Raw genomic sequence first — 23,430 nt, 5'->3', positions numbered from 1 at the left:
TTCAGACCTGGAAGGCTGCCTTGAGGTTCCCACACAATCTTCCATTCTCCAGGCTGAACAATCCAAGCCTCCTCAGCCTGTCCTCATAGGGGAGGTGCTTAAGCCTCTTTATGAACTAGTATTTATTTCTTCAACTCCTTTTTTTGAACACTGTATTGTTGGATATTCTTTATCATTTTGCATTATAAATTGGTCTGGACTTTATGCTGCCTTGAAGGAAGATGGAAGATATGAAGGAAGGGAAAGAATTTAAAAGTCAAAAGTGCATTAAAATGTGTATCATCATTTGTCCTCAATCTCATTTACTAATTACTTGTATGAAGAAGTAATTTGATATGAAAGAACAGGTTTACATTTTCAAGGCTTTTTTCAATCAGAGATTCAGGATGCATGACAAGTGAACCCTGTAGCTGTTTCCAGCATTCAGCTTAAAATGCATTAGGGAGTACTTTGGTGGGGTCCATTTCAGCCTCAGAAGGGAGGGCAACACAATCATGGCACAGATTATTGCCATTATTTCTGTGCTTCTGCAGGCAACAAAGCATCTGTATGAATTTGTTACTATTAACACAGCTGGAGGTACTGAATGTTTGAAGTAATGCAAGCACAGGCTGGCACAGTGTCACACTTTGATTATAACTCCAGAGATTTGGTCCTTCTCAACTTCTCTCTCACTCTCCTGTTTCCAGGATGCTGTTATCTCCTCTGACCTTCATAGCCCAACCACTGCCATTGATTTTTAGCGAGTGTCATTTGTGTTACAAATTGGTCTGGACTTGAATCTGTCTTGTATTAAGAGGTTTAGATTCACACTTACTGATGGTGGGAAAAGAGGGAAAAAAATTACAGAAAGTGGGAATTTGCTGAGCTGTCAAAACAGAAGTAAGCTTAAAAAGGTTTTATGGCTAATATAGCCTTTGAGGAAACAAGCATGAAAAAATGAAAGTGCAGCCCAATGCAATAAAATTGCAGTGTCCTTAAAATGATTACAATAACAGTGCTGTGAAGTCAGGCAGCTCTCAAACAATCCAGTGAATAGCTTTGTGCTTGAAAGTTATTTAGTTGTTCTCATGAATTCTGGATAAATGTGAGCCATTACAAAATTAATCATTATTTAATTTAATGTAAGACACAGACTGTGTTCAAACCAAAATGAATCCATGAAATGCATTCTCTTCCAAAGTCTTTTCTGGAGATGTGTGTTTCAAGATATATGAAGTTACACTGAAGCATGGACAAAAAACTCAGACAGACAAGGCAGGCTGTTCCAACACCATGGACTTAAAGCATCAGTGCCCAGGACTTTTATTATAGATTATCAGATGAGTTACTCCCAGGGCACTTCCAGACAAGAGAAATAAATACAATTTCAGTGTCTAAATTCTTTTTTAGCCTTGGTTGGCTCAGAAAGAATTTAATGGCAACACTATAAAATTGGTATTAAAAATGTTCCCGGTAGTCCTTGCCATGGCACTTACCTCCTCTATGACCTGCAGCAAACCCCTTTAAGGTCTCCATTTCTTCTCTATTGTATGGATAATATGCATTGTTCTTGTGATGACTGAGACTTCCTTTGTGTCTAGAAAAAGAGGAATAGGAGCTGGAGAAGGCTGGAGTTGATAGCAGGTGGTTACCAGCCTGATGAGAATGGCAAAGTCATGGCACTGTGTTGCCCTGTATTTTCCTACAGGCTGTGTGCTACCTGAGGTGGTAGGAGCACTTACTCCATCCTTGGGGCAGGAGTAGATGACACCCTTCTCCATTTATTCCCTCCTCAGGCAAATGTGGCATCCTTCCTTTGGATTGTGAGGTGTGTGGCTCAAAAGCTGGCTGTTGCCAGGCTTGGTAAATGACCTTTCACATCAGAGAACAGTGGTGTTGGTGTACTGAAAAGTGCCATGAAGCTAATTCCCAGGAGACAGGAGTCAGTGGGAAGAGGGGAGTGAAAAACTCTAGTGAAACCTTGGTAAAGCTGTATCTGTTTGTGGCAGGACCATCAGCAGCCCTCCCATGCCTCAGTTACTACTGAAATTTGCACACAAGGAGTTCCACATCAATCTATTTCATACATCAGTAGCTGAGTTTCCCATTATTTGGTTGTTAAAATATTTACTAATCTTGGCAGAGGAAAAAAAAAAAAAAAACAGAAAAAGAAAAGGGAAATTCAAAAGAACTAAACTGTGTCCTTAAAATAAAAGTTTCCCTAGTGTTGTTTACAGCTTCTCTGAGATGGAGAAGTGCTGTGGTCACAGACTTGAGACCACATTGATGATAAGCTGCTATTTAAAGCTACACAATTTAAGTCCTGCCTATTTGTATGCGAGGGCCACTGAGCCTGGGCCTCCAGGAGGCAGTGCCAGGGACCCTCTCTTCTCCTTCGTGGCAGCACCACACATGGAAGACCCCCAGGTCCTCAGCACCTTCTGCTGAGATACATCAGACTCTCCCAGGAGAAAAGCTGCTGTCACAGCAAAACCACAAGTTGTAGCTACCCTTCAAATCAACAGGACATAAATGGGATGCTCTTCACACTGACTTTAAGGAGAATGAGTCACAGAGCAAGGGGCAGCGTGTCACTGAGGATTAAGAGCTGGTTATGAGATAGGAGAGAAAGATTTGTCATGAACTGCTGCTCCTCAGTGTGTACAGAGATTAGTGGTACCCCATTGGCAAATTGTTTCTGTTAGGAAGAACTATGGAGGATTTAGAAAAATTCCAGATGGATTTAAATACATTGAAGGATTAAGGAGTACAATGGTAGATGAGATTCAGCTGGAATAAGTGTAACAGAATAATAGACATTAACAAAAATAATACTTTGGGGGGAAAAAAGAACAGAAAAAGCGAAGTATTCTTTAAACTCCTCATAGTCTGTGGTCTGAGGTTGTGAAAAATCTGAAGAAAAGATTTGTTGTATCTATATACATGAATACTGCTCTTCATATGGTGGCACATATTTTCAGACTTGAAAATTTAAAAGAAAGCATGCAAATCCTGAAGGCAGTGGCCCATTTCCCAACATTTCTAAAACACAAACTAGTGTAATACATATCGTAGGGAGATAGAATATAAGTAAATAAAGGTAGTATAGAAAGTAATCTTATCCCCCTAAAGAGTTGCAGCTGGGTTAATTATTAAAGATTAGGAGCAGGCCTGATGTGAACAGGCCACAGCTGTAGCCAATGAGAAGAGTGTTATAAAAGAGTGAATTGGTTGGTTGAGGGGAACTGGAGTTAGCTGGCTCTGTGAGGACAAGGAAGAGTCAGTGCCTGGAGGAGCTGCCTACAAGAAACATCAAGGAGGTACAAAACTCCAGTAATATGGAACCCTTGCAATGAAATGACAATAGAACTCTTGCAATAAAATGACAACAACATATCACTGAGGTCAAGAGTTCAGGAGGAGATCTTTTTTAAAAGAGGGATTTTTCTAACTTTTAAGCAGATACATAATCACATTAACTAATTAATTCTAGAATTATAACCATAATCTTATTTAGTTTCAGAAGGGATGCTCTTGCTGCAGGGTGTAAGGCAAGAGGAATTCACTTCTGATATCTGTCTGTTCTTGGCCCAGGCTATAGTGCACGTGTGACACATGGAGAGGGCTTGACTGATACTATTTTTAAAAACAAGGTTCATGTGTTTCATGAGGATCATGTGAGGAAAACGTGGCACCATTCCTGACCTCTGGAGTCAGAGAATGAATCAGAGTGATTTTTTTCATGTATAATATTCTCATTTACTTGGTCAGGTGTTTCTAGTACTCCAGGGATAGACTATCTGCGTTTTGCTACATTTTGATTGGGTTTGGGGCAAGTGCCTGAATAATGACAATTTCATAGACACCCTTTCACCATTTAAGTTTTCCCTCAGGGAACTGAGGAAATACTATTTTTTGAATACTGTTACTGAATAACTCTCTTTTTGTCTTTCAAGCTTTCTTTCTTGATTGTTAGTGGTGTAAATGCAACAATGCCCAAGCCAAAGAAAAAAAGAAAACAAAAGAACTAATGTTCATTGGAAACTAAAGTTTGTTTGTCAAAGTACTGTTTTTTCCCAGGACAGATTGATTCTTAGGTGGTCCTTACAGAGGCAGATCCCAGCTGACCACTTCTCTTGCCCTCCCTCAGAATTTTTCCAGAATTATCTTGGTCTTTATTTCTTAGCACTTACTTTTGGGCTATCCTGTATTTAGTGCTAGTTTTAGAAAATCAGGCAGTAGCATATTCAAGGTGGTCTAAAATACCTCCAGTCTTGTGCTGGTGGCTGCTGCTGAAGCTGACTCAGGGTCTGGGGTTAGCATGTACTGCTGGGAATGTGTTTCCTTCAGCATGGCTCTTCTCGCTCCTTGATCCCAGCAGCAGGAGCTGGAAATTGCTTTCCTGCTCTTTATCTTTTTGTCTTGACTGCTTTTAGCAGGCAAAGCAGTCCTGGCTGGTGTGCACCAGCCCCTTGCCCATGACAGGCAGTGCCCAGGTCCTGGCGTTCCAGCTCCTTCACTTTTCCTTGCCAAGCAGTGCACTGAGAGGGGAGGTAGGATGGGAATGAAATCAAGCCTGACCCTGGGAAAGGAACCAAGCCTGATGCTGGCCCATGAAAGTGAGTGGTTAAAAATGCATAAGTCACCTGTTTCAACATTCCCCCTCTTTAATATTTAATATTTTGTATTCATTAGAGCAAGTAATAAGCAAATAGTTCCTATCACACCTGTAAGTCATTTTACAGAAGCTCTGAAATACCTCCACACATCTGAGTCTCATCGCTCAGCCTCAGCCCCATGACAGACATTCCTGTTCTTTTCCAGGCTTGGAGGAAGGATGGCAGCTTGGCTGGAGCTGGCCAGGCTGCCCCTCCCAGCTTCCCACCAGCAGGGATTTTGCCTGCACCAGTCAAAGTCCATACTGCTGCCAAATGGTGTTAGCAGCCAAAGAAAACTGGTCCTCAACATGAGTCATCCTAAAGGCAGACTCCTTATTTGACTCTCTAATGCATTCCATGTGGTATCCAAGACTCATATTTCTGAACTTTGATTTTTCTTTTTTTAGGTTTAGCTTTTTATCTTCAGTACTAAGGAGACTGTGCTGCATATTAAGAAAGTGATACCATTATAGACTGTTGCTCTGTCAGTGACAGGAAGATGATTTGTTGTCAATCAAAACAAAGGTATTACTGAGAAATGGCCAGGTGGAACTTCCTTAAATAATTATTTTAAACTTTGAAATTCATCTTTCTTAAAATTCAGTATTTAAAAAGACTAGAGGGGAAAAAAATTACTCTCAGTAATTTTACTGAGTAAAAATTACTCTCAGTTCTCAGATCACTACTAAAAAAAATCTTCAGTATGAAAAACATTCCTGTTTGTGTCCACTAAGAGAATTATTGTTAAAAAATCTTAAATATAAACACTTGGAATAAGTATAGTGGTAGACAGGACCAACAAAATTATGTTTTTCAGATCAAAACTCAGATAAGCTCCTATAGTAGAGTACCACCACAAGAAGCCATGGATCTTTGGTGAACTCATCCCGGCAGGTTTCTGGTTAGACTGTTTTTTTGCTAACAAGTGAATCTGTGGGATAAAGAACCAAGTGAGAAAGAGTCTTATAATTCTAACCCAACACTTTGGCCTGCAGGGCATAATCTATGTGTAGCTCTCATTGTTTAATAAAAGTTGATTACTGAAATTAAATTCTTCAACAGATTTCATCCATTCAGCTTCTGTTTTCAAGAGCTCTGGATATGTGCCTTGTCACCCATGTGTTTAATATCTTTTCCCTTTAAGGCACATTTCTAGGTGTAAAGCTGAAATGTGGTTATTTCAGAATTTACAGTGAAAGCCAGACTGACTCATTTAGGTACCAAACTGCTGGATGATGCTGCACATATTCCCCAAGGATGTCATCCACTTCATTTCACATCACTGAACTTCTTGAGAGACAGGTGAAGACATACCCACACGGGGAGGTAAGACACCTTCTTTCCTCCACTGATTAGAAGAGACCTTTGAAGACTCCAGAAGGCAGCCCAGACTGCAAAATATCTCCCTGTTTCACTGAGACATGCCAAAAAAGTAGGATGTTCAGGGATCCAGCATGCCTAGTGCTGCTCTGCTGACAGGCACTGGGTCTAGGATCTTCTGTCGAGATTGAAGAGACCTTACTGAAGCTGGTCTAAGCAGTTTTAACTCCCACATACCAGAATGTACCAGAAATGCGAGGTAACATTGTCCCTCGTCCTCTTGATGGCCCAGTGGTTTGTCTTCAGTCCTAAAAGCAACAGAGAAAGATACATAATGTACAGAAGAGGACCTTAGTCTTGCAGCACTCAGGAGTAAGGAAGACTGCTGGTCCAAACTTAGTTTTTTGAGCATGTGTGCATTGAAAGTGGTTTTAAAGTCAGCATAAGTCTGAATAAAATGCCTCCTCCCCAAAAGTCCTAGATGCTGGTTGCAAGCTCTGCTTCATTCTCTGATTTAGATGTGTACTAAATACTATTCAAGCTGAGCTCAGGTGTACCCAAACTTTTGAACATTATCCTTGGAAGATAAATGGCAGTGTCCATGCCACTGTGTTCGAGTTTGGACAGCAAAAGAGGCTGGGTGTGAGTGGCATTTACCTGCCCAGAAAATACACTTAGTGCTGGGAGGATAGTGTAGTTAAGCATTCAGGCAACTTTGAGTCTGCAGAGAAATGCCTTGCAATTTTATTGTAGTGCTCATCACTCTTGAAAATGGGCAAACTGGCCATCATTGCCTCTGTTCTGATCTAAGCAAATTTTAGGTGTATTGGACCCTACCTTACTTGAGATTTTACTGGGGATTAGACTGACATTTAGGTTTAAAGAGTGCAATTCCCAATGTCAGGCCCATTTCTGTACTGTATATTATTCTTCATTTTTGCAGAAAATGATTCAATTGAATTAATGTGACAGGGCTGACTGGATGTCCATCACAGTGCTGCATTACAATTGCTAAACAGAGTATTGGAAGGGCACTAGGTACAGTCTGGTAAAGACAATACATAATTTGAATGGCTGCACTAAGGGAGCATTTCAGAGTTCAGTGAGTGGGTTTCCAATGGCACTTGGCAATTGGAAGGAGGAAAAGCAAGTGAGAGCAACTGCTTGTGAGACTGACATAACCTCAGCATAACACTGAGCTACATGTTGTTCTCCTTGGGCTGAGAGCAGGCTTGGCAACCACCAGCAATCAAGCCATCTGTATAACTGCATCAGATTTCTTGCTACCAAAATGGTTCAATTTATGGGATTGTTTTGACAGGCATGTTGGGAAATACAGAACATATACTTTTCATCATTGTTTACTTCTGTTTTTCCTCTTGTTCCCTTTGACATTGCCCACTGGCTCATATTAGAGTTTGAGCTCCATTTAGCTCAGCATGCAGAGCTGGCCATGCTGCCAGTGTCCCCACAGAACTCCTCCTGTGCCTTCATTTACATGCTTCCTTTTTGTTCTTTAACCAGAAGGGGAAACTTTGAGCCTTGAATGCATAAATCATTAGGTCCAGGTCAAAAATAGGCCATTATTCAAAATGTTTGTTCTCACTCATCAGATTTGTACTTAATCTTGGGAATTTCTTGAAAACGTGGAATCCATTTGTAACATTGTTCAGAGAATTGGAGCATGAAGCTGGTTATGAGATCAGCATCCAATATTCAGCACCACTTTTCTGTTAAAGTGGTCTAACTGGCCACTCATGAAGCAAGTCTGCTCCATAAGACTCTATTTGCCCACAGCAGGCCTTGAACAAGACTTCCAGCTCACCAGTGAGGCAGAACTTAACTTCACTGGGATCAGGGTGCTCCAAAGATGCTCTAAATCAGCAAGATGTGCTCTAAAATCAGTCAGAGGCCCGGTGCTACCATAGTTTGGAACAAAATTTTTAGTAGGGGAATAAGTGAAGTTTTTTAGTTAATTTTAAGGTGGTATAGTATTTGCTACTACATCTCCTTCATATTTGGTAGGGAGTGGTGTATAGAGCCAATAGTGTTGGTGCCTCTGCTGTTAGATCCAGAATGGATGCAAGTCAAATAATAACATTATTGTCTTTTATATAACAATGCCAGGCAGGTGACAAGGAAATTTGGTGTAATTGCCTTCATTTTATGAACAGTGGAATTGCAGATCAGGAAGATGTCTTGGCTGCAGTAACTTGATAGACTTCTCTCAGATGAAGACATATTCTATTCCTCATTAGTTACTTGTTTAGCTACAGGTATTCTCTCATTTTTATGTATAAAACCACTGAAGACAGTGGGATTGTTTAGACTAAAAATAATAATAATAAAAAAGGCTAGCATTACTATACATTTTTATCTGGAACTGAGGAGAAACTCACTTAATGGGATTGTTCCAAGTTGTGCTAACTTCCTGGGAGCAGATTTTAAAAATTACTTCTCATCACTGCATTTTTCTTGTAAATTGAAAAGTTAAATTTTAATGGTCAATAGCAGAGGAAGATTATCATTCAGTGTTCTATTATTTAAATTACCTCTGTAAGTGGATTGCACCTTAAAATATTTCTGTTTTCAGCTTTGTCACTGGGAGGAACCTAGACACTGGAAGATACAAAATCTTATTTTCACCAGACAATCTAATTTTCTGGTATTCAATGTCCAGTACACTTTGTGGAAACACTTTGACAATTACATAAAGTTGGGTTTCCAAACCCACTCCTGAGCATTTAAATGGATTGCACTAATTTTCAGAAGTGCTCAGCTGCTCACATTAAAGTTAAGAGATATTTATTCCTGTGCTTTCATTTCAGATTCATCTCTTAATAAAACAGCTTTATAGGCTAGATCCTGCCTTTTTTGATTTGGTTGTTTTGTTTGGGTTTTTGGGAGTTTTTTTGTGTTGGACAAAACTCCTGATGAACTTATAGGGAGCTGATTGGCTCAGGATTATTTTAGGTCAATCTAGTAGATCTGAATTGGATGATTTTTTTTTTTACATGATTAAACTGGATACAGAAGTTTTCACAACTACGTCATGATGTTAAATCATGAAATCAGAGTCTTGAACTGAGCTGGGGAGTCATTTCATCTGAAGGGATAATGCAGTATTACCATATAATATTGGCTATTTTTAGCAGAGGTATAAGCCATATTCTCCAGGAGGTATAACATATATTCTCCAGAAGGTATAACAAGAGCCCTGCCCTGAAAAGTGAGATCAAACAAAAGCAGTAGTGAAATATTTTGCAGATGACACTATGAAAGACTTTGAAACTATATCTATCAATCTATGTATCTTTATAAACCCCAAAGGAAGTATTTGTATTTCATTCCCCACTTATTTATTCATTGTCATTAGTGTGTCAAAGTTATTCTACCAATAATATGAGATAGAGATTGGCATCTGAGTGAGCCAGAGTTCTGCTGCTGATGCAGTAGGGTCTGAATCTATCAACTAAAAAAATAACAATTAGGGTAGCACTTACAGGTAGAGATGTTATTAGAAGATAAAGCAATGGAAGGAAGTACATTATACATGAATTTTATATACCTTCTGACTCTCTTTTCATCTTCCAAGAGAGCTAGAGATGGAAACTTAAAAAGGACCTCAAAAGAATTATTTTAAACAGTGAGATGTATCACATTTCCTTTTAGCTGCTGTTATTAGTTACCTTGAAAGAAGGTGCAAAAGAGAAATCTACAGCAAATTGAATGAGAGTAAAGGTATGAAACCTGAAGTAAGCACTGTCTCAAGATGTCAGCTGGTAAAATCTGTATAATCTGCAAAAAGGTGCTCTGCCATCCAGCAGTTGACTCTTCCTAAGGCCAAAATCTAGCCTGAAGGTGTGATCAGAAACCTTCAAGGCAATAAGAAAAAGTAATGGTAAAATCAAATCATAGAATCAAAGGATATCCTGAGTGGAATGGGATCCATGAGGATCACAGAAGTCCAATTCCTGCCCCTGCACAGGACACCCCAAAAATCATGCCAAGTACCCAAGAATATTGTCCAAGCACTTCTTGAACTCTGCTGAGAGTGCATTACCTGCCTGTAATGTACTGTTCCAGTGGCCATCAAGCAGGGTGTTAAAGGCACTGCAGAAACCATTTGTTTTCCTGGACATAGAAAGGGTTAGCCAGCCTCAGGAGAGCTTGGAAAATGTAAATAGCATCCATGAGAGGTCCTTTTTGTGCTTTTTTTTTTTTTTTTTTTTTTTTACCAGCTCATGCTTTGTATCTCTGAGCCATATCTAAATTGTGATTTCTGTCTTAAGGATTCACTGTTACTGGTGTTCTGAACTACCTTATCACACACTCCTGGAAGAAAATGCTTTCAATTGGACCTGCCTTGGCCCTGGAATGTGAGGGGCCACAACCCAGGGACTCCCTCTGTGCTGTACTGCACTGCTTGGAGTGCCAGCAAGGCCCAGCACCAAAGGAGTTCCCAGATCCCCCACTGGGAACTGCACTGACCATCTTTACAGATCAGATAAAGCAGTGTGAACCCTACCCACAAGTTTTCTCCAAGTCTTTGGCCTTGATAAAATATTTCAGTTGTCAGAGTTGTCTAAAGAGCCTTCTTTCTAGTGTTACAACTTCAGTCTAGAGTGTCTTGCTATTTGTGAGACACTTATCTCAACACTTATTTTTGTCTTTCTTTCTTGGTTTGCCTAACACTTCCTATTGAATTAATTCCATAGTTGTTGAACCCTCACAGTCAACAGACAAAACATATTTCTAAGAAAAACACTACTCTCTAATACAGAAACTGAGTTGAGCAGGCTGAACACTAAGGACAGTATTTAAAAGATCACAAACATCATCTTTTCTGCAAGTATTGAGTGCCTGCACTGAGGATGAGTGGAGGGTCGTGGGTGGGAGAGCAGGTGATGTTTGAAAGATTGTCCTTGTGAAAGCCTGAAGTCAGATGGGTGATGTGGGTGAGCAGTGCTGTTACAGGTTTGGTTAGCACTGTGCTGGTGGTAATGGTGTGATTCTCTCCATGTAAACAAAGTTAAAGGCAATCACCATGTAAACCATGAGAGAATGAGCAAAATGAAACACTAAACAAAAGCAAAGTTTTAATTGAGCATGGAAAATCATGGCTGGGCATTTTTAGAGAAAGGCTTCTACTACTGTCCTACAACATAGCTGTCATAGAACTGTAATAAACAGTACTAGATTGTATTTTCTAACTTCCCAACTGGGAAGTTGGAAAAATTGCATTGGAAAATATCATGATTGTAATCATTCTTAATGGGACTCCTCAAATGCGACTGTGGGATCAGCAATAGTATTGGTACCGTAGAATGCTCATCCTGCAGCTTTCCTGTGCTATTATGAATGATAATTTCCTAGCCTATCAAACTGCATCTGAGTTTGTGAACCTTTGTGTTTGAGTTTGATATTGCATGAGAGTTACTAAGACTGCTCTTGGATGCTCAGGCTTGCAAAACAATGTTCTTCCTGCACCATTTTCTCACCCATTTCCCCTCCAGCATTATTGCTGGTCTGTAGCATTCAAATGCCCTGATTATACCCCCCATTTACTGCTGCTGCATTGGCTTGTTGCAGCATATCTTGTCTTTGAAGCTGGGGAATGCTTTTCCAGGGCAGTAGGGAGGGGTGAGCCGGGAGTAGGAGGTTGAGGCTCCCTTGGTTAAAAAGCAGCACCAATGGACACAGCAGCCTTTGCCTGCATCAGACTTGCTGTTACAGTAAAAGCCCACTTGCTGACACCAATCATTTCAGTAAAATTTAAGCCAAGCTCTTTGGGAGAAAAGATTTAATTAACACATAAACCCCAGAGTAACTATGACAATCTGCTTTCATAGTGATGAGAATAATCACGTTTCTATCCACTGTCAGTCCTTGAAATATAACAGTTTTATGAATAATCTATAGTACATTTTTTTTTTCTTACACAATCAATCAGATTCTTTTGTTACTTTCACACAAGAACATTTCTGTCTTAGAAATCTAGAAAATCTCTATATTTATCTGGTGCCTTGAGGGGCTACCTCTGGTTGTGTGACAGGAGGTCTCTTGAGCATTTTGGGCTAGTAGCATGAAGGGAGGCTGAGCAATTCCATGCTAACCAAGATCCACATGAGATATCCCATTATTTAAATAGAGGTGCCCTTAGGGCAGTGCATGCAGAAACCAGTGAAAGAAAAATTCACAACCAAAAAAGAAAACCAACCAAAACCAAAATGTAAACCCCCAGTGTTCATTGCAGACAATAAATGAAATAGTGGCAATGTATGTAATGATGTAAAATTAGATTAAAAAGCTTCAACTCTGAGGTAGAAATAGTGACCTTTGAAAAAAGCTTTGAAAAAAAAATCTTAGTCCAGTTGAAAAGATTGTCTCTAATACTACACGCTTTTTTGACACCTTCTTCTCCTACTTATTTTAAATCCTCAGAGGAACAAATACAGAACCTTTTTTTCTGTGAGGTAATCTCAGGAAAGTTGTTTCTGCTTTGCTGTGGCATAAGTTATGCATGCTTGTTAGGTATAATTTTATGGTCTTTGGGGCTTTAACAATATTGAGAATAAATCTATGATCACAATTTAGACAGAGAATGTTGTCTCTCTTGTTTTCACTGGACACTGTTATGTCATTCCTGCATCTTTTTTCTTTCCTAATACTTTTTTATTTTGTTCCACAGTACTGAAAAACTAAGCAAGGTAGGATCTGTATATTAGGGATGGAATGCTCTTAATACATCTTTAGAGTTGTATCAGCTCTAATAACCTGGAATTTTTGCAAATATAAATTTTGCATCCAGATAAGTGCTTTTTAAAATGATAGCAGTCATATTGTGTTAGGCTTGATTGCAACCTGTTTTCTAAATTAAAAAATGTAAATGTGGCATTGACAAAGGTTAAAAAGATTTAAAGGGGTCTCTGTCAGCAGTGTATGCACACACCAAGCTAAATCCTATGTATCTAATCAGTGTCCTCTGGACTGTGTGTCTTGCTCCATTGTTTACTTTCAAATCCATAATAATTTTTGTATCCTTTCACTGGGCAAAGATTCATTTTAAAATCTAATGAGTTTAAAAATATGCTTTTCACTTGTCCATTTGATACCGAGCCTGCAATTTGACTTTCATTGTTTGTTTCCCTCCTTGTCTCGTCAATCCTTTTCTTTCTTTCTGTCCTTTTACTTTATTACATTTTTTATTGAGGACTGAGATGAACTGGTAGCTGCATCATGGGCCCATTACACTTCCTAACAATTCCATTTGCACCTTATTGTTTGTCTTATTGCTGGAAAATTCAGGTGATTCATCATGCCTGAAGAAGCACCTGATCCCAATTCCCTTGATATCACAATCACTATGTGACAGGAATACAGTTAGTGGTGGCTTTCAGACTCAAAGAGGCCAAGGTGATAACTCTTTTGGGACCTTTAGCCTCTCAAGTATTGATGAGTTCCATTTTTTTAATGCTCTGTTTTCTTGCTCCCTTTCAACAGCCCCCTGAGTGTGGAAAAGGGCTTGGAGTTAATAAAGGAAGTGGCAGATCTCCTGAAGCTGCAGATGAGTGTCTTCGATGATGTCAAGTATGTATATGGGATTTTCTCCTTTTTTATTTTAGTGGATGTCTCATTATTTTTCAATAGTTTGTCTTACAAGGAAATATCTGCTCTTTACTGTCAAAATTAAGGAGAAGGGGCAAGAGGGGAAAAAATATTGATGATCTTTGTAACATTCCCTACACATGGGAACAAATTATTTTGAGAAAATTATGAAGAATGAATTTTTTTTTCTTCTTTCATAGGGAAAAATAATCTGTTTCAAATGCTATACAAATAGTACCAACTTTATTTAACAGTTTCTAGGCAAGGAAAGTTTTCTGAAGGCTAATTTAACCCAGCATAGCCAGGGGGAAAAAAGACATCAGAGATGGATAAAAACTTGGGTGCCTGGCTTTGAGTCTGGCACATGGCACACTAGGTCATGCTTTTTGGTCAGCTGTTATTTAAGAAGTCACAGGGAGTTCAGCTATGCTGAGCACTGGTTTTCCTCCTATGATTCATACTGATGAATGCTCTGCATGTTAATGTCATGAACTAGGAGGTTATGATCTGCCATGTCTAGTAAAGAGTTTTAGACTGAGGTTTTTCTGAAGGCATTTTGGAAGAAACATGTTCTTCAGGAAAATTCATCCTCTCTGTATAAAACAGAAGGAGTTTGATGTAGAGGTAATTGAAAAGAAGGGTCAGCTGTGGGAGGGTTTTGAGAAAGGGAGTCACATCATGGGCACACAGGAAATAACTGATGTCTGGGTAGCATCCAGCTCCTGCCTGTGTTTCAGAAGGTTTGGGACTACTTGCCTTGGCCCATGAGTTGGGTTGCTGAAGTGCAGCATCTCTCTCACCTGTGCTGCCATCAACCACTGTTTGATCTTAATTTACAGAATGGAATTAATTGTTTAATACTCTTTTTAAAACCATCGTCTGATAATGCTTTGTCTTTAGTGGAAGTGTTTATACTTGATTGTAAAATAATACATTTCTATCCCTTCTATAACTGTACTTGTATGGAGAAATGGACTACTGGTGAGAAAATCTTTTCAGAAACCTGGAAAATACCAGGCATTTTGGCTTTAGTTATTGAGAAGGAAAATACTCACATATTTTGTTTGTTTTGATTAATGTCTTTTGGTTGTATTTAATGAAATACATTTTTTTATGAATAATGAGTTTTTAAATTGAAAAAAAAAATATTCTATTGTATTTCTTGTAAGGAGAATTTGTACCCTTGACTTTGTGTACCCTTGACTTTGGACACTAGCAGATAAGGTCCACTGCTAGTAGAAGGTCTATATTTATAGGAGAAATCCCATGGAACAATTTCTCTGCTGAATCAGGGGGTTCAGCTTCATTAACTTCATTTATTTAGAGTACAGGAACACTTTCACCTACCTTTCTAATTTTTAATAATAAAGCCTTTTGGTTATTTTTTATAATTTTATAAATCACAACACTTTGCACTTGATAGGCTGTAGACTTGTTCTATAATGATGAAAATATCCTTCCAGTGGTATAGCCAGCTGTGATGGACCTTTCTTTTAATGAGCAGAATTAGCTGCATATTTTGCATCTATTAATATGCAGTCACATGACTGTACTGAAAATATTTGTATGGTCAGTACCTTAAAAGTGTGGCATGATTTACAGGAAGTCCAAACAGGATTGAGCATTCTTTCTATCCATACAATGTTTTTATCAGTCTTAGCCTTTAAAAAAAACTATAAACCTGTGAAGGATTATCCTAAATCTCAAATCAGTGAAGAATTCATCCATAAAAAATTTTCTTTATTCAAGAGAATGAGATGCTTTGACTCATAAAGTACTAAAGGAAGGTGGAGCTGACCAGTAGGTAAACCAGGAGTAGAAGCTTTAGACAAAGGCCTTGCCAAAAAAAGAGTTAACACTTTTTGGATTTGTTGTTTTCTTGCCATTGCATCACTATCATTGGAAAACAGTACAAATTTGAATACTCTGGTTACCTTCTCAGTGGCCTCATGGAGAGGAGATCCAGGCAAAACCTGATGTCATGTCAAAGTCACCACTGACATATAATTAAATATGCTTCTTACTTGGGCTAAGGCATCACGGGGGATTTCTTTTATTTCACTGGCAGCTAAAAGTATCCTTTTTCTTAACGATTTTTTTTTTTTTTGTAAAAATGGGGAAGTTATGTAGAAAAAACTATCAGTCAGCCTGGGGAAAGAGGAATTATAAAAGTGGTAAGACTTTGTCATACTAGCCTACTTTAACTCTGACCACAGTATTTGCTTGGTCTGGAAGTCTCAATTCTCTCTTTTCTGTCCAAGAATTCCCAATGGTTAGAAAGTAACAGTGTAGACTTGGACTTGTTAGATCATTGCAAAGATTTCAGAGTAATGACATGTTAATGAGAATCATAGGGTTAATTTCAGAGTATAGAGAAAGTCAAATAGGAATAGTGCAAGAACTAAAGAGACAGGGTAAGTGGTGAGTTCTTTTAAAGTGCTTTAAATTCTCAGTTACCTGTTTATAGTCCTTTATTCTGAAAAAAAAAAAACAAAAAAAAAAAAAACCAAAAAACCACACCAAAACAAACCAAAAAACCAAACAAAAAAACAACAACAAAAAACTGCAAAACCAAACAAAAACAAAGAGAATTTAAAGTAACTGCTTCACTAATAAATTACTGCTTTTAGTTAGTCTGCAAATATCTTTCCCTCTTGCCTATATTTTTAGTTTTTCCCTGTGCTTTGAAGTTAGGTGAGTGAACAATTCCCATGGATAGGAATCCACCACCCTGTGTTAGCTCTTGATTAGCTGGTGCTTGGTAGTAATCAGTTATTTTATGAAGATACAGTTGTCTTTCACAATCCTGCCAACTTTAAGGATAGACTTCAGTTCACAGGATATCCCCATGCTTGTCTTCCAGAGCATTCAGTCCATCTCTGCAGCTGATTTGTTGTCAAGTTCACATTGACATAAACTTTGCTCACCCTGTGAAGCAGATGAGTGGGAATAGATTTAGGGAATTCATAGTTAGAAATATTTCAACATTGAAAATAAGATCCAACACGTTAGTTGTCACTTTTGGATACCGCCTGAATCTTTATGGAAGTAATAGTTATGCTTAATATGTTTTGTTAATGGTTATGTAGCTGTCAAATAAATTCCATTATTTCTTATTACATCATTAGAGACCATTAAAAGGATATTAGCATGCTGATGTAATTATGCAAGCAGACGTAAAATTACTATAGTTATGATTTTATAATCTAATTATGGGTGTCCAATGCCCCTGGTGATTGATTGTTGGACTGATATCAGGGAGTGAAGTCAGATGGGTACTTATGTTTAGGAAGGTTTATATCTATTTTCTTTTTAAAAATATGACTTTGCAATCTGCAACATTGGCCTTCTTTGTGTAATTGAGTTATTCACAACATGAGACTTTATCAAGAAACAAAATATAATTTTTATTATATTCCAAATATAATAAAAATACCAAAATCTCCAAGCTCAACTTTGAAAGTAGTGGAAAGGACACAGAATTATTAGTCAAAGTCATTGATTAGAGCATAAATGACTTAACTGGTTTCTGATGAGAATACAAATAATTTTTGAATATGTATTTAATGTTCTCACATTTGGGGTATTTACTGCCAACATCAGCTCTGACCTTAGGAGAATACCTTTGTATGGAAAGAAAAGAGATTATTCTGATTTCACAGTATTTCATGCCTTATATCCTACCATTCTCAGCCTCCAGTTAAGAGTGAGATTTTCAGCTGAATATTACATTCTCTCTAGACTGATATGATTTTCCCAATTGCTATTGAAGATCTTTTGCTCTAGGTGTCTCTTTTTTCCCCATTTTGTTCTGCTTTAGCTTCCTCCACCCATTTATCTTAATGGCAGTTTCCTCATTTTTGCCTTCTAATATACCAAAACTCAGTACTCAAAGAACTGAACTTTCAGGAGATGTGCTATCTTGACCAGCATTTCCATTTTTGTTTATAATTTTTCAGCAGAAAACCTCTAGCAGAGCATTCTTTATTCATTCCATAAAACCGCATTAATCTCAATCTGCTGCTGTTGTTTTGAAGTGTAACAATTTACTATATAACCATATAATCTATATATATAATGTTAAGAGTGAGCAGGACACTTAGGCTAAATTTGAAATGCTAATATAAATAGATTTTTTTTAAGTTGAAAGTTTGAAGTTCTGATTATCTAATATAACATCCTGGATTGCAAAGCCATTTCATTTAACCACTATTCCCCTATCATGAATTGATGCATTTATATTGTGCATCCAAAACTAAGTTAAAAGACCAAATCCCTCATCTTTCAGAGTTTGAATCTCCAGCACCCAGGATTCAGGCTGGTTGTTCAGCTTTCCCCTCACAGTGCTGCCCACCCCCACTGGGACTACAGGTGAATTCAGTGTTTACTTAAGTAGTTCATTATATGAAAAATGAAAAATTCAAGTTAACTGAAGCTATACAAGGAAACCATATGAAGACTTCAGCTGATAAATATCTTTCAAATTTTGTAGCAGACACAGCAATGTGATTTCACATTTTGAAAAGAAAATACTATAAATTTGAAGTAATAACTAGTTTCAAAATTTAACTAAGCTTGACTTATTTAGGTGATGAGAATAAACAAAAAATTGACTTTGGACTGAACTCAAGCCATTTTCTTGTTTTGTTTTGTTCAGGTGGCCAATCTTTTGAAAAACACTAATTATGATAGACTTCTGAAATATTGAATCACATCTATATATTTTTCTATAGCCAACTGTTTTATTTCATGAGCAGAAAAGAAATCCTCAGTTAATGAGTAGCTCTTCAATGTTTCATTTTATTTTCATTGTTCAATGTGTGACTTTAGGTTTTATTTATTGCACTTCATTCAAGTGATGCTTTGAGGTCAGAAACCCCATTTCCTTCTGTTTTGGTTTGCATTTCTTTTCCTATAGTGCTCTTTACTACACTATCAAAATGCTTGGCAAACATGAATTGATATATTTAACTCATATGAGATATGGGGTTTTATTAGGACCATCCAGAGCTGGAGTTATGCATGAAAAGATTAGTGTCAAAGCTTCTGGCACTACAAGGTGTCCAGTGTGATGTCTCACTGCAGGGCTTACTCAGCCTCTTCTGAAACAAACTTACCCTGAGACAGAGTCCCATTGGCTCCAATCTGCTGAGCATTCAGCAGTCCCAGGAATCAGCTCTCCATTCAGACAATGGTGTTTGGCCTTTAACAGAAATAAATAAATAAATAGATTCCTGAAATTATTTTTCCTCAAATGAGCTGAGAATGAGTCTAAGTCTGAAGTGAATGATTCCAGCAGAATTTAAAGTAACAGCAGGACCTTTAAATCTTTGTTACTCTATTCCATACTCTATTTGCAACATACCTCCTGAAGTCTGATAAAATTGAAATTAAGGTCTTCTCTACTACATGACCACCATTCATCTTTGGATTTCAAGGAGCCTACCCAAAAAAAACCACTTTAAAAAGAAAGGCTGCATTTCTGTGTTTGAAGTAAGATCAATTTTTCCTGTTATACAGTAACATGTCCATAGTGTTAATCGTGTTTTTTAACAGGTTTGTATAAATAGTGATTTTAACAAAAGCTTGAATTTGGAAGGCTTATCCTGAGGACAGTTACAAGCATATTCTTTTCATACTTCAAATCTCTTGTTTCCAAGTACTGGGGTTAGAGATATTTTGCACCTCCTTTTCAAAGAACAGGCCTTACACAACCAAACCCTTCTACCATTATCCCTGCTCTTAAGAAGAGCTGGAACGGCTGGGCTGGAATAAATACAATTTGAAAAGCCAGCCAACCATCCCAGTGAAAAGAACCTGAACTGAGGAAGATACCTGAAAATCAAACCAAGTGGTGAAAGTTTGGAGCAGCTTAAAACACTTCCAAATTGGAAGTGTTGGGCAGGCAGAGGGGTGAGTGGATCTCCCAGCCTCACCTATTATAAACATGTGCATTGGCTGCAGTGTCCTAATCATGCACTGTAGGTTTTGTTCATTGTTTGTCATGGTACTTTTATAACACCTGAAAAATTCAATCAACCAGTTAATCATATTCAGTCATCCAGAACCTAAACACTGGAACAATACTTGGCATTTTCACTCCATTGTGCTGATGGGTTATGACATGTGGTGTGTGTGTGCTCTAAATGTGAACAACTCAGGAAATTATTGAGAGGCAGGACAGTGTGAGGGAGGATTATTTAACCACTGAGTAGTGGTAGGACAGGTAGCACAGGGTCTTGTTAGGTTTACATTTGAAAAGTTCCCTCCATTGTGCAGATTCTCCATGATTCCATTCTCCTTGATTTAGTGTGATTAATCTTTTCTTGTGTTGTATGTTGAACATCTGTGGATTAATATTCTCGCTAAGTTTTTTTTTCCAGATTGGCAGATTCTGGATTCTGTTGTCTGTGTCATTTAGATTTACTGAGAGGAATGTTCTATAACTGATCCTGCTCTCCTTAAGATGCTGTAAATTAACTAGAAAGATTTTTTTTTTTTCATTTCAACTCCTTTTATTGTCCAGTTATTAAGCAAGATTTGTATTTCAATTTGAACTATACCATACTTAGTCTCAATAAAAAGGTAGACCTTTCAAGAAAGTTGAGCTGTATTTTTCATCTGCTCTCTGATCTTAAATAGCAAACAAATAACTGTGGTTATTTGACATAATCTTGTTTAAAGTGTTATAAAAGCATAGCTCAGGAATAATGAAACCCCTTTTATTCAAACTTGACTTCTCCCACAGATTTAATGAGTCTGGGAAACAAATTATGTGAAAAATGCATTGCTGTAAATCATTGCATGCAGGCATTTATAAGAAATTACATTGTGTTTTCTGGTACATATTGTCTGATTTGACAACTAATTTATAATATAAAGATTCATCACTTTTTAGAGGAATGATGATAAGGAAAAAAAGGTGAAAATTTAAACTATGAATTTCCTTACTTAAAAATGAGTTATTCCACAACCTTAGCATTACATTAGTCTTGTGGCTTTTCCCCCTGAGGTACAATACATTTTGTGTTCTTTTCTTAAATGAATGTGCATATAACCAAGATAATTTTGCCTTCTCCACTGTAACTTTTCTTCCTAGAAAATATGAAAATCATTAAAGTAACAGGAAGGATTTTGGCCTGCAGCATTTTATGAATTCTAGGTTGCAAAAGAGAAAGACCATAAAAATCTAAGGAGATTCTTATAAATAATATGTATGGTGCTTGGCTTTCCATTGCAACATTTCATCTCATTAAAACAGAGGATTTGCATCTTCATAATCAAAAGCAGAATGAATCCACTATTATTGATATCTTTCCATTAACTCCTAGGTCCCTGCCCAAGAGAAGGTTTTTACAGATATGTGAACTTCTGAAGTCTAACCTTTTCTAACTTCATATTTCTCTGCTACTCATCTCTCTGTGTGACTGAGGATGCCATCATATTCCTTTTTTAATAAAATCAAAGTTCATAACATTATAGGGTAGGCAGGATATACTCCTTTCAAGCAAGTCATTGAGTGCGTGCCAATGCATTTGATTTATATAACACTTCACATATTATTAACAGGTAATAATTTCCATTCTGCAGATGGGTAGATTGAAACTCAAGGCAGTTTGCTTCATTTTCCCTAAAATGGCACAGGACTTGATGACAGATATGAGAACAGAAACAGAGAACTGTGATTCTCACTCTTGAACTAAAGCTTCATCCACAAATAGAATTACTAATATTAGAAATGAAAAAAAGGTTTTCATGTAGGGATTTGTTTAAGAGAATAACCTCTTAGAAGAAATATAAAAAGTATTTTATGTCTATGTCTGTCTTGATCCTCCTGCCCTTGGCTGCCTGATTCTCCTAGAAGTACAAACACTTTTTTTTTCTCTCATTTTGTGACCTGGATGGTTGGATTGCATGAGCATTACAGACCTGCTGACCCAGCCAAAAAAGAAAACGGATTCTTTTGCATTTTTGTTACAGCCTAGCCAGTAAATATTGCATAAACAGGTCAATAAGTTGAATTACAACCTGCCTGTGGAAGGGTTTGTATTCCTTAAGAGCCATAAAAGACAGAGCAAATAGGCATCTGTAGGTGCAACTGAAAAAGCCCAATAAATTCTACCTGCAGTGCCTCCTTTGCCAAGGAAATATCTCTACCTCACAGCTCGCAGGGGAGCCTCAAGAAAAAATCTTCTCATTGGTTTTCTCAGAGCTAAGGGGGAAGCCAACAGGTCCTTATGAGGACAAGCAGGAGAGCTCTGGTTGTAGCACTCAGAATTTGGTGGCCTTTTGAACTAAGACTGCAGCAAAGTTTGGGGGTTTTTTGACTTTGGTTGTGCTGCCTAATACCGATGCAAGAAATTTGTGTCCTACATGGATCCTATCAAAGCTCTGAAAGCTCTGAACATTCTGAACCTGTACCTCTGTAACAGCCCTAACATGTGAGTCATGCTCCTCATTAAGGATTGAAAGTCGCTTGTGTAAGCAGAGCAAAAGGTGACTGTCATCCCAGCAGAGAAATTTTACATCTGCTTTCAGCCACTTCCATTAACAACACAGGTGTGTACAGGGTGAGTAGGGCTGAGGCCAGGAAAATGCACTGAAGGTTTACTGGGTGAATATGAAAAATTTCTGTTGTTTGTAGATAGAAAGGTATAAAGAAGGAGAATGGAAATATAAATAGAATGCTTGTTTTTTTCTTTTTTTGTGACACAAATTTTATACTTTAGCTTAGTCCTTGGGGAGTGGAAGAAAAATCACTGTACATTTAAGAAGCTTTTTGAGACCATTCTTCCACCCTCACAGGGTCCTAACAAGTTTTTTTTTTACCGTAAGAAATTATAGCACTTGTATGGTTTGTTCTTTTAAATACTGTAATTAAGAACCTTATTTGCATGGCAGGCAAAGCTGGCAACTTTCATGTACTCAGTGTGGTGAAAATGTCAAGTTTCATGGCTTGTGACAGATTAATAGAAAAATTATTTTAAAACTCTGCAAATTATTCATAGATATTGAGTAATCATCAAAAGTTGCATTTTGTGAAGAATAAAAATAGGGCAAACTGAGTGTAGCATCAATCTCTAAATTAAGCGTTGTCTCTTTTTTAAATCATTTAAATTGTAGGCTTAGCAAAATAATCTTCACCTCAGATGAAGCAAGTTGTAAAATCTTTAAAATACTCTTTCATCATCTTTTGCAATGTAAATTAGGATCAGTGTACTTAGCACAATTTTGATGCATATAGATTAAATGATTAATACAAAATTAATGATTAATGTAAAATAATTAAAGTTCCATCTTTTAGTATCAGTATCAGAGACCCACCAGACATGGATTGCTGTTATTGGGAAGTGTCCCTTTCTGGACCAGTCATCCCTTTCCTGTGACTTCAGTCTGGAAATTATTCTAATGACAGTAGTGTGTCCAGCATTTCATTATCTGAGCACCTTGTTGTGGCCTCTTCTCTGCCCCTGAGATGCTGCTCTGTGCAGTCACTCCTCAGTGCTTATCATGTCAGAAGGAGAGAAGAGGGCATAACAAGGTGTCCAAGACTTGGACACCCAATAATTCCTACCTGATAATACACCATAATTCACCTGATAATACACCATAATTCATATCTGATTTATGAAGAATGTAACTTGCAGAAGTAAATCTGGGCTGCAACCATCAAATCCAGACCTAAGTTTGTTTCCATGTAGCTGCATTTGTGAGATGTGATTGTTCTGAAACTGTCAACCTTTCTAATCTTTGTGGTCTACCTTTGTGGTTCTGCCTCCCAGCTGCCTGGTGAAAACCCCTCTAATGAAATTCAAGGTGTGATAGGAAATCAGGCACTACCAGGTGAGCACTAAAATTAGTG

The 23,430-nt window shown here is 37.8% G+C and overlaps 1 protein-coding gene across 1 annotated transcript in view; it reads left to right on the top strand.

Moving 5' to 3' along the window:
- PTPRN2 (protein tyrosine phosphatase receptor type N2) overlaps positions 1-23,430 on the top strand; it is a 635,649-nt gene that overhangs the window by 257,095 nt on the left and 355,124 nt on the right. The window contains exon 10 of the mRNA XM_077191900.1: positions 13,464-13,550. Within this exon, the coding sequence (XP_077048015.1) occupies positions 13,464-13,550 (87 nt within the window). The remainder of the gene's footprint in view (positions 1-13,463; positions 13,551-23,430) is intronic.

This window comes from Agelaius phoeniceus, chromosome 1, assembly GCF_051311805.1.
Source record: "Agelaius phoeniceus isolate bAgePho1 chromosome 1, bAgePho1.hap1, whole genome shotgun sequence".
NCBI lineage: Eukaryota > Metazoa > Chordata > Aves > Passeriformes > Icteridae > Agelaius > Agelaius phoeniceus.
The sequence above is the reverse complement of the archived record's forward strand: the minus strand, read 5'-3'. Positions and strand labels throughout refer to the sequence as shown.